The sequence below is a fragment of the Salmo salar genome, unplaced genomic scaffold (assembly GCF_905237065.1).
Source record: "Salmo salar unplaced genomic scaffold, Ssal_v3.1, whole genome shotgun sequence".
Lineage (NCBI taxonomy): Eukaryota > Metazoa > Chordata > Actinopteri > Salmoniformes > Salmonidae > Salmo > Salmo salar.
This window is the reverse complement of record NW_025547533.1, coordinates 27,501-40,000: the sequence shown is the minus strand read 5'-3', so window position 1 is coordinate 40,000 and position 12,500 is coordinate 27,501. Positions and strand designations below refer to the sequence as shown.

The window sequence follows — 12,500 nt, the reverse complement described above, 5'->3', positions numbered from 1 at the left end:
CATGGACATTTTTGTAGGAGTTGATACAATCAAGTCAGACGTTTTATAGTGGAAATGAGAACCTTTAGAAGCCTGTGCTTCAGGAACATTCTCTGAGACAACAGAGTGGTCAGATTCTGATAATACATCCCCTGTATACACACACACACACACACACACACACACACACACACACACACACACTGACACGGGTTACACCCCCTAAACTTTGTTTGGGCTCTGATTGGTTAAAATGACCATGACTGCATTCCTTAACCCTGCCTTGCCCGTAACACTGCCATCGCAGAGAGAGTGAGAGAGAGAGAGAGAGAGAGAGAGAGAGAGAGAGAGAGAGAGAGAGACATGTAGAGAGAGAGAGAGAGAGACATGTAGAGAGAGAGAGAGCATGTAGAGAGAGAGAGAGCGAGACATGTAGAGAGAGAGAGAGAGCAAGAGAGAGAGAAGAGAGAGAGAGACATGTAGAGAGAGAGACATGTAGAGAGAGAGAGAGAGAGAGAGAGAGAGACATGTAGAGAGAGAGAGAGAGAACATGTAGAGAGAGAGAGAGACATGGGGAGAGAGAGAGAGAGCGAGACATGTAGAGAGAGAGAGAGAGCAAGAGAGAGAGAAAGAGAGAGAGAGAGAGACATGTAGAGAGAGAGACATGTAGAGAGAGAGCGAGACATGTAGAGAGAGAGAGAGAGGTAGAGCGAGAGAGAGAGAGAGGTAGAGCGAGAGAGAGAGAGAGGTAGAGAGAGAGAGGTAGAGAGAGAGAGAGAGAGGTAGAGAGAGAGGTAGAGAGAGAGAGGTAGAGAGAGAGAGACACGTAGAGAGAGAGAGAGAGAGAGAGAGCGATGTAGAGAGAGAGAGAGCGAGGCATGTAGAGAGGGAGAGAGAGACATGTAGAGAGAGAGAGACATGTAGAGAGAGAGAGAGCGAGACATGTAGAGAGAGAGAGAGAGAGAGGTAGAGAGAGAGAGAGAGGTAGAGAGAGAGAGGACAGTCAGTCTGAGTGAGTGAAAGGGCAGTAGATCAATAAATCTAGTTCTAACTGGTATTGTTCCCTCTCCATTAAAACATTACCAAAGACAGTTATACACACTCAGTGTGACTCTAGATGAGGTGGTGTATAGAGGCTGGGGAGAGAAGCTTGTTCATTCAATTAATGTGGTTTGATGAGAGGGGCCGCAGTAAACCGGACACACACAGACACACACAGACACACAGATCTCTTCATGACTGTGAGCTTGACATCCCCACTTCAGTGGTGGAGAGCAGGATTTCCCTTCCTGGTTCCTCCTGAGGATAGGATGTAGTGTCCACTGTGCTGCTGTGCTGGTGTAGAGCAGGATTTCCCTTCCTGGTTCCTCCTGAGGATGGGATGTAGTGTCCACTGTGCTGCTGTGCTGGTGTAGAGCAGGATTTCCCTTCCTGGTTCCTCCTGAGGATAGGATGTAGTGTCCACTGTGCTGCTGTGCTGGTGTAGAGCAGGATTTCCCTTCCTGGTTCCTCCTGAGGATAGGATGTAGTGTCCACTGTGCTGCTGTGCTGGTGTAGAGCAGGATTTCCCTTCCTGGTTCCTCCTGAGGATAGGATGTAGTGTCCACTGTGCTGCTGTGCTGGAGTAGAGCAGGATTTCCCTTCCTGGTTCCTCCTGAGGATAGGATGTAGTGTCCACTGTGCTGCTGTGCTGGTGTAGAACAGTGTTGCTGAGGCCCCAGAGGACACAGCATGGCAGGGGAGAGAGAACATCATGCTCACTCCCTCTATTAACTTCCTCTTAATATATCTATCAGACTTTCATTACACTATGTTAATAGAGGGAGTTTACACTATGTTAATAGAGGGAGTTTACACTATGTTAATAGAGGGAGTTTACACTAGGTTAATAGAGGGAGTTTACAGTAGGTTAATAGAGGGAGTTTACACTAGGTTAATAGAGGGTGTTTACAGTAGGTTAATAGAGGGAGTTTACACTAGGTTAATAGAGGGAGTTTACACTAGGTTAATAGAGGGGGTTTACACTAGGTTAATAGAGGGAGTTTACACTATGTTAATAGAGGGAGTTTACACTATATTAATAGAGGGAGTTTACACTATATTAATAGAGGGAGTTTACACTATGTTAATAGAGGGAGTTTACACTAGGTTAATAGATTCATAGAGGGAGTTTACGCTATATTCATAGAGGGAGTTTACACTCAGTTAATAGAGGGAGTTTACACAATGTTAATAGAGGGAGTTTACAGTATGTTAATATAGGGAGTTTACACTATATTCATAGAGGGAGTTTACACTATATTCATAGAGGGAGTTTACACTAGGTTAATAGAGGGAGTGTACACTATGTTAATAGAGGGAGTTTACACTATATTCATAGAGGGAGTTTACACTAGGTTAATAGAGGGAGTTTACACTATGTTAATAGAGGAAGTTTATATTCATAGATGGAGTTTACACTATATTCATAGAGGGAGTTTACACTAGGTTAATTTAGGGAGTTTACAGTATGTTTATAGAGGGAGTTTACACTAGGTTAATAGAGGAAGTTTACACTAGGTCAATAGAAGGAGTTTACACTACAGTATGTTTTTAGAGGGAGTTTACACTAGAGGGAGTTTACTCTAGGTTAATAGAGGGAGTTTACACTATGTTAATAGAGGGAGTTTACACTATGTTAATAGAGGGAGTTTACAATATGTTAATAGAGGGAGTTTACACTATATTCATGAAGTGAGTTTACACTATGTTAATAGAGGGAGTTTACACTATGTTAATAGAGGGAGTTTACACTATGTTAATAGAGGGAGTTTACACTAGGTTAATAGAGGGAGTTTACACTATGTTAATAGAGGGAGTTTACACTATATTAATAGAGGGAGTTTACACTATATTAATAGAGGGAGTTTACACTATGTTAATAGAGGGAGTTTACACTAGGTTAATAGATTCATAGTGGGAGTTTACGCTATATTAATAGAGGGAGTTTACACTCAGTTAATAGAGGGAGTTTACACAATGTTAATAGAGGGAGTTTACAGTATGTTAATATAGGGAGTTTACACTATATTCATAGAGGGAGTTTACACTATATTCATAGAGGGAGTTTACACTAGGTTAATAGAGGGAGTTTACACTATGTTAATAGAGGGAGTTTACACTATATTCATAGAGGGAGTTTACACTATGTTAATAGAGGAAGTTTATATTCATAGATGGAGTTTACACTATATTCATAGAGGGAGTTTACACTAGGTTAATAGAGGAATTTACATTATGTTAATAGAGGGAGTTTACACTAGGTTAATAGAGGGAGTTTACAGTATGTTTATAGAGGGAGTTTACACTAGGTTAATAGAGGGAGTTTACACTAGGTCAATAGAAGGAGTTTACACTACAGTATGTTTTTTAGAGGGAGTTTACACTAGAGGGAGTTTACTCTAGGTTAATAGAGGGAGTTTACACTATGTTAATAGAGGGAGTTTACACTATGTTAATAGAGGGAGTTTACAATATGTTAATAGAGGGAGTTTACACTCTATTCATGAAGTGAGTTTACACTATGTTAATAGAGGGAGTTTACACTACATTCATAGAGGGAGTTTACACTATATTCATAGAGGGAGTTTACACTATATTCATAGAGGGAGTTTACACTATATTCATAGAGGGAGTTTACACTATGTTAATAGAGGAAGTTTACACTAGGTTAATAGAGGGAGTTTACACTTTATTCATTGAGGGAGATTACACTATGTTAATAGAGGGAGTTTACACTCTATTCTTAGAGCGAGTTTACACTACAGTATGTTTTTTAGAGGGAGTTTACACTAGAGGGAGTTTACACTAGGTTAATAGAGGGAGTTTACACTATGTTAATAGAGGGAGTTTACAGTAGTTTAATAGAGGGAGTTTACAGTAGGTTAATAGAGGGAGTTTACAGTAGGTTAATAGAGGGAGTTTACAGTAGGTTAATAGAGGGAGTTTACACTATGTTAATAGAGGGAGTTTACACTATGTTAATAGAGGGAGTTTACACTATATTAATAGAGGGAGTTTACGCTAGGTTAATAGATTCATAGAGGAAGTTTACGCTATATTCATAGAGGGAGTTTACACTCAGTTAATAGAAGGAGTTTACACAATGTTAATAGAGGGAGTTTACAATATGTTAATAGAGGGAGTTTACACTATATTCATGAAGTGAGTTTACACTATGTTAATAGTGGAAGTTTACACTATGTTAATAGAGGAAGTTTACACTAGGTTAATATAGGGAGTTTACACTACATTCATAGAGGGAGTTTACACTATATTCATAGAGGGAGTTTACACTCAGTTAATAGAGGGAGTTTACACAATGTTAATAGAGGGAGTTTACAGTATGTTAATATAGGGAGTTTACACTATATTCATAGAGGGAGTTTACACTATATTCATAGAGGGAGTTTACACTAGGTTAATAGAGGGAGTTTACACTAGGTTAATAGAGGGAGTTTACACTATATTCATAGAGGGAGTTTACACTAGGTTAATAGAGGGAGTTTACACTATGTTAATAGAGGAAGTTTATATTCATAGATGGAGTTTACACTATATTCATAGAGGGAGTTTACACTATATTCATAGAGGGAGTTTACACTAGGTTAATAGAGGGAGTTTACACTAGGTTAATAGAGGGAGTTTACAGTATGTTTATAGAGGGAGTTTACACTAGGTTAATAGAGGGAGTTTACACTAGGTCAATATAAGGAGTTTACACTACAGTATGTTTTTAGAGGGAGTTTACACTAGAGGGAGTTTACTCTAGGTTAATAGAGGGAGTTTACACTATGTTAATAGAGGGAGTTTACACTATGTTAATAGACGTAGTTTACAATATGTTAATAGAGGGAGTTTACACTATATTCATGAAGTGAGTTTACACTATGTTAATAAAGGGAGTATAAACTATATTCATAAAGGGAGTTTACACTATGTTAATAGTGGAAGTTTACACTATGTTAATAGAGGAAGTTTACACTAGGTTAATATAGGGATTTTACACTACATTCATAGAGGGAGTTTACACTATATTCATAGAGGGAGTTTACACTATATTCATAGAGGGAGTTTACACTATATTCATAGAGGGAGTTTACACTATGTTAATAGAGGAAGTTTACACTAGGTTAATAGAGGGAGTTTACACTTTATTCATTGAGGGAGATTACACTATGTTAATAGAGGGAGTTTACACTCTATTCTTAGAGCGAGTTTACACTACAGTATGTTTTTTAGAGGGAGTTTACACTAGAGGGAGTTTACTCTAGGTTAATAGAGGGAGTTTACACTATGTTAATAGAGGGAGTTTACACTATGTTAATAGACGTAGTTTACAATATGTTAATAGAGGGAGTTTACACTATATTCATGAAGTGAGTTTACACTATGTTAATAAAGGGAGTATAAACTATATTCATAAAGGGAGTTTACACTATGTTAATAGTGGAAGTTTACACTATGTTAATAGAGGAAGTTTACACTAAGGTTAATATAGGGATTTTACACTACATTCATAGAGGGGAGTTTACACTATATTCATAGAGGGAGTTTACACTATATTCATAGAGGGAGTTTACACTATATTCATAGAGGGAGTTTACACTATGTTAATAGAGGAAGTTTACACTAGGTTAATAGAGGGAGTTTACACTTTATTCATTGAGGGAGATTACACTATGTTAATAGAGGGAGTTTACACTCTATTCTTAGAGCGAGTTTACACTACAGTATGTTTTTAGAGGGAGTTTACACTAGAGGGAGTTTACACTAGGTTAATAGAGGGAGTTTACACTATGTTAATAGAGGGAGTTTACACTATATTCATAAAGGGAGTTTACACTATGTTAATAGAGGAAGTTTACACTAGGTTAATAGAGGGACTTTACACTATATTCATAGAGGGAGTTTACACTATGTTTTTAGAGGAAGTTTACACTATGTTAATATAGGGAGTTTACACTACATTCATAGAGGGTGTTTACACTATATTCATAGAGGGAGTTTTCACTAGGTTAATAGAGGGAGTGTACACTCTGTTAATAGAGAGAGTTTACACTATGTTAATAGTGTGAGTTTACACTATATTCATAGAGGGAGTTTACACTATATTCATAGAATGAGTTTACACTAGGTTAATAGAGGGAGTTTACACTATATTCTTAGAGAGAGTTTACACTACAGTATGTTTTTTAGAGGGAGCTTACACTATATTCATAGAGGGAGTTTACACTTTGTTAGTAGAGGAAGTTTACACTATGTTAATAGAGGGAGTTTGCACTACATTCATAGATGGAGTTTACACTGTCTTCATAGAGGGAGTTTACACTAGGTTTATATAGAGAGTTTACACTATATTCATACAGGGAGTTTACACTATGTTAACAGAGGGAGTTTACACTATATTCATAGAGGGAGTTTACACTACAGTATGTTTTAGAGGGAGTTTACGCTAGAGGGAGTTTTCACTATATTTTTAGAGGAGTTTACACTATATTATTAGAGGGAGTTTAAACTAGAGGGAGTTTACGCTATATTATTAGAGGGAGTTTACGCTATATTATTAGAGGGAGTTTACACTATATTATTAGAGGGAGTTTATGCTATATTATTAGAGAGAGTTTACACTAGAGGGAGTTTCCACCAGAGGGAGTTTACGCTATATTATTAGAGGGAGTTTATGCTACATTATTAGAGGGAGTTTACACTAGAGGGAGTTTCCGCTATATTATTAGAGGGAGTTTACTCTAGAGGGAGTTTACACTAGAGGGAGTTCACATCATTGTCTTATAACTATGATTTATTTTCAAATGAGTGATGGGAAGTGAACAAGTGCACACTTCAGGAGAAATTATAGGTTGTTGGGATGCAACCAGAGTGTGTGTGTCCGACGTGTCCTCTTCCTGTCTCTCTCTGTGTCTCTCCAGTCCCCACAGCGCCCCCCTCAGGCTGTAGAGGTAACAGCAGTCAGCTCCTCCACAATCAGATTCACCTGGAACCCTCCGCCTCAGCAGTTCATCAACGGGATCAACCAGGGATACAAGGTAGAAAACAGTCAATCAACCAGAGATACAAGGTAGAAAACAGTCAATCAACCAGAGATACAAGGTAGGAAACAGTCAATCAACCAGAGATACAAGGTAGGAAACAGTCAATCAACCAGAGATACAAGGTAGAAAACAGTCAATCAACCAGAGATACAAGGTAGAAACAGTCAATCAACCAGAGATACAAGGTAGGAAACAGTCAATCAACCAGAGATACAAGGTAGAAAACAGTCAATCAACCAGAGATACAAGGTAGGAAACAGTCAATTAACCAGAGACAGGGTTAGGGTTAAGGTTAGCTCAGGGTTAGGGTTAGGGTTAGCCGAGGGTAACAATTAGGGTTATCCCAGTTTTAGGGTTAGCCCAGGGTTAGGGTTAGGGTTAGCCGAGGGTAACAATTAGGGTTATCCCAGTTTTAGGGTTAGCCCAGGGTTAGGGTTAGGGTTAGCCGAGGGTAAGGATTAGGGTTATCCCAGTTTTAGGGTTATCTCAGGGTTAGGGTTAGGGGTAGCCGAGGGTAAGGATTAGGGTTATCCCAGTTTTAGGGTTAGCCCAGGGTTAGGGTTAGGGTTAGCCGAGGGTAAGGATTAGGGTTATCCCAGTTTTAGGGTTAGCTCAGGGTTAGGGTTAGGGTTAGCCGAGGGTAAGGATTAGGGTTATCCCAGTTTTAGGGTTAGCCCAGGGTTAAGGTTAGGGTTAGCCTAGGGTAAGGGTTATCTCAGTTTTAGGGTTATCTCAGGGTTAGGGTTAGGGTTAGCCTAGGGTAAGGGTTATCCCAGTTTTAGGGTTAGCTCAGGGTTAGGGTTAGGGTTAGCCTAGGGTATGGGTTATCCCAGTTTTAGGGTTAGCCCAGGGTTAAGGTTAGGGTTAGCCTAGGGTAAGGATTAAGGTTATCCCAGTTTTAGTGTTAGCTCAGGGTTAGGGTTAGGGTTAGCCGAGGGTAAGGATTAGGGTTATCCCAGTTTTAGGGTTAGCCCAGGGTTAAGGTTAGGGTTAGCCTAGGGTAAGGGTTATCCCAGTGTTAGGGTTAGCTCAGGGTTAGGGTTAGGGTTAGCCTAGGGTAAGGGTTATCCCAGTTTTAGGGTTAGCCCAGGGTTAGGGTTAGGGTTAGCCGAGGGTAAGGATTAGGGTTATCCCAGTTTTAGGGTTAGCTCAGGGTTAGGGTTAGGGTTAGCCTAGGGTAAGGGTTATCCCAGTTTTAGGGTTAGCTCAGGGTTAGGGTTAGGGTTAGCCTAGGGTAAGGGTTATCCCAGTTTTAGGGTTAGCCCAGGGTTAGGGTTAGGGTTAGCCGAGGGTAAGGATTAGGGTTATCCCAGTTTTAGGGTTAGCTCAGGGTTAGGGTTAGGGTTAGCCTAGGGTTAGGGTTATCCCAGTTTTAGGTTTAGTCTTGGGTAAGGGTTAGCACATGGTTAGGGTTAGGTTAGGGTTAGCCCACATTGTTCAGGATGTGTATGTTCATGTTTTTCTGAAACATCTCCCCACTCTCTCTCTCCTCCCCCTCTCTTTCTCCCCCCTCTCCTCCCCTCTCTCCTCCCCTCTCCCCTCTCTCTCCCCTCTCTCTTTTCCCCTCTCCCTCTCTCTCCCCTCTTTCTCCCCTCTCATCCCCTCTCTCTCCCTTCTCTCCTCCCCTCTCCCCTCTCTCCTCCCCTCTCTCCCCTCTCTCTCTCCCCTCTCTCCTCTCTCTCTCTCCCCTCTCTCTCCTCTCTCTCTCTCCCCTCTGTCATCCCCTCTGTCCTCCCCCTCTCTCTCTCCTCTCTCCCCTCTCTCTCCTCTCTCCCCTCTCTCTCCCCTCTCCCCTTTCTCTCTCCTCCTCTCTCTCTCCTCCCCTCTCTCTCCCCTCTCTCTCCTCTCTCCCCTCTTTCTCCCCTCTCTCTTTCCTCTCTTTCCTCTCTCTTCTCTATTCTCTCTCTCCCCTCACCCCTCTATCTTCCCCTTTCTCTCATTCAGTTGCTAGTCTGGCCGGAGCACTCCCCCGCAGCTGTAACCACTGTGACCATCACCCCTGACTATCCCGGTTCCCGCCTCACCGGATTGGTTGTTGGACTCATGAAGTACACCTGGTATCTAGGCTCCGCCCTCTGCTTCACCACGCCCGGCGATGGACCCAAGAGCCCTCCCATACTGCTACAGACACATGAAGACAGTACGCACACACACACACACACTTCTCTCTCCCTCTATCGCCCTTCTCTCCCCCCTTCTCTCTCCCTCTCTGGGATTGGGGTATTGTACAATAGATATTGATTGGGTGTAGGGTGTGTATCAGGGTTAACGGTGGGTATAATTCATGTACAATAGATATTGATTGGGTGTAGGGTGTGTATCAGGGTTAACGGTGGGTATAATTCATGTACAATAGATATTGATTGGGTGTAGGGTGTGTATCAGGGTTAACGGTGGGTATAATTCATGTACAATAGATATTGATTGGGTGTAGGGTGTGTATCAGGGTTAACGGTGGGTATAATTCATGTACAATAGATATTGATTGGGTGTAGGGTGTGTATCAGGGTTAACGGTGGGTATAATTCATGTACAATAGATATTGATTGGGTGTAGGGTGTGTATCAGGGTTAACGGTGGGTATAATTCATGTACAATAGATATTGATTGGGTGTAGGGTGTGTATCAGGGTTAACGGTGGGTATAATTCATGTACAATAGATATTGATTGGGTGTAGGGAGTGTATCAGGGTTAACGGTGGGTATAATTCATGTACAATAGATATTGATTGGGTGTAGGGTGTGTATCAGGGTTAACGGTGGGTATAATTCATGTACAATAGATATTGATTGGGTGTAGGGTGTGTATCAGGGTTAACGGTGGGTATAATTCATGTACAATAGATATTGATTGGGTGTAGGGTGTGTATCAGGGTTAACGGTGGGTATAATTCATGTACAATAGATATTGATTGGGTGTAGGGTGTGTATCAGGGTTAACGGTGGGTATAATTCATGTACAATAGATATTGATTGGGTGTAGGGAGTGTATCAGGGTTAACGGTGGGTATAATTCATGTACAATAGATATTGATTGGGTGTAGGGTGTGTATCAGGGTTAACGGTGGGTATAATTCATGTACAATAGATATTGATTGGGTGTAGGGTGTGTATCAGGGCTAACGGTGGGTATAATTCATGTACAATAGATATTGATTGGGTGTAGGGTGTGTATCAGGGTTAACGGTGGGTATAATTCATGTACAATAGATATTGATTGGGTGTAGGGTGTGTATCAGGGTTAACGGTGGGTATAATTAATGTGCAATAGATATTGATTGTGTGTGCGTGCGTGTGTGTGTACAGCACCAGGTCCGGTGGGTCACTTGAGCTTCACTGAGATCCTGGACACATCTCTGAGAGTGAGCTGGGCAGAGCCTAAAGACAAGAACGGCATCATCACAGGTGAGATGGAACACTGGTACTCTAGAACCCTGCTCTAGAACTACAACACTAGAACCCTTCTCTAGAACTACAACACTAGAACTATACTCTAGAACTACAACACTAGAACTCTGCTCTAGAACTACAACACTAGAACTATACTCTAGAACTACAACACGATAACTATACTCTAGAACTACAACACTAGAACTCTGCTCTAGAACTACAACACTAGAACTATACTCTAGAACTACAACACGATAACTATACTCTAGAACTACAACACTAGAACTCTGCTCTAGAACTACAACACTAGAACTATACTCTAGAACTACAACACTAGAACTATACTCTAGAACCACAACACTAGAACTCTGCTCTAGAACTACAACACTAGAACTATACTCTAGAACTACAACACTAGAACTATACTCTAGAACTACAACACTAGAACTATACTCTAGAACCACAACACTAGAACTCTGCTCTAGAACTACAACACTAGAACTATACTCTAGAACTACAACACTAGAACTATACTCTAGAACTACAACACTAGAACTATACTCTAGAACCACAACACTAGAACTATACTCTAGAACTACAACACTGGAACTATACTCTAGAACTATACTCTAGAACTACAACACTAGAACTATACACTAGAACTACAACACTAGAACTCTGCTCTAGAACTAAATGTATTTTCTCGTTCCATGGCACTGTGTGCTCACGTAGGCCTAAATGTGTTTATGAATAACGTCTATACAACGTCTATACAATACAACATCAATACAACGTCTATACAACGTCTGTACAATAGAACGTCTATACAACGTCTATACAACGTACTAGGCTCCTGTCAGTTGTAGCGTTGCCTATGTGAGGCAGATTCTCAAAACAATCCTCTGTTGATATGGCATTATAGAAGGACTGAGTTTGGACGAGCCTGTCTTTGGTAATTAGACAAGGGGCGCTCTTTGAAAAGGGGGATGGATAGCCTACTTGAACAAGTGAAATGCAGGTATGTGACTTGTGAATAATGAAAAGGCAAAAGGATGTGTCAAAGCTGCTCTCAGAAGACCATTTAAAACCCCCTTAATCCAATTAAGCGAAATGGCAAGAAACCAATATTTATTTTGTGTTTCTAAATAGGAGATGAATCATCATAAAATACACGTCTCTCCTTCCATGGGCACTGTGTATAGGCTGTGCTTCACAATACACACAATCATCAACTGTGTATAGGCTGTACTTCACAATACACGCCATCATCAACTTTGTATAGGCTGTGCTTCACAATACACACAATCATCAACTGTGTATAGGCTGTCCTTCACAATACACACAATCATCAACTGTGTATAGGCTGTGCTTCACAATACATGCCATCATCAACTGTGTATAGGCTGTGCTTCACAATACACGCCATCATCAACTGTGTATAGGCTGTGCTTCACAATACACACAATCATCAACTGTGTATAGGCTGTCCTTCACAATACACACAATCATCAACTGTGTATAGGCTGTGCTTCACAATACACACAATCATCAACTGTGTATAGGCTGTGCTTCACAATACACACAATCATCAACTGTGTATAGGCTGTGCTTCACAATACACACAATCCTCAACTGTGTATAGGCTGTGCTTCACAATACACACAATCATCAACTGTGTATAGGCTGTTCTTCACAGTACACACAATCATCAACTGTGTATAGGCTGTTCTTCACAATACACACAATCATCAACTGTGTCACCGTTAAGACCTGCTTTTTGTGGGTCTTAAAAAACTTGCCATTGACGATTCATGAAATGATCACCGCTGCACTTGTTTTTAAGGACACACCTCAAATATTGCCACCCCACCCACCTCAGCGCAAGCGAGCTGACAGGTAAATTGCAGAACCTGCCGTTACAGCAGGAAAATACCAGTGCACCAGTTTTTACATGATGAAATTGCAAACTAACGTTTGCACCCGCCAAAAATAGAGCCTATACCTCTACTCTGCTCAAGAACTAGAATACTGGAACACTAC

General features: G+C 40.9%; 1 protein-coding gene across 1 annotated transcript in view; it reads left to right on the top strand.

The window, feature by feature from the left end:
• The window catches only part of LOC106592317 (protein sidekick-1), a gene marked incomplete at both ends in the record, with an annotated part of 92,289 nt that overhangs the window by 57,291 nt on the left and 22,498 nt on the right, over window positions 1-12,500 (top strand). The window contains 4 exon segments of the mRNA XM_045711328.1: window positions 1,296-1,303; window positions 6,957-7,064; window positions 9,015-9,210; window positions 10,377-10,475. Of these exon segments, the coding sequence (XP_045567284.1) occupies window positions 1,296-1,303; window positions 6,957-7,064; window positions 9,015-9,210; window positions 10,377-10,475 (411 nt within the window).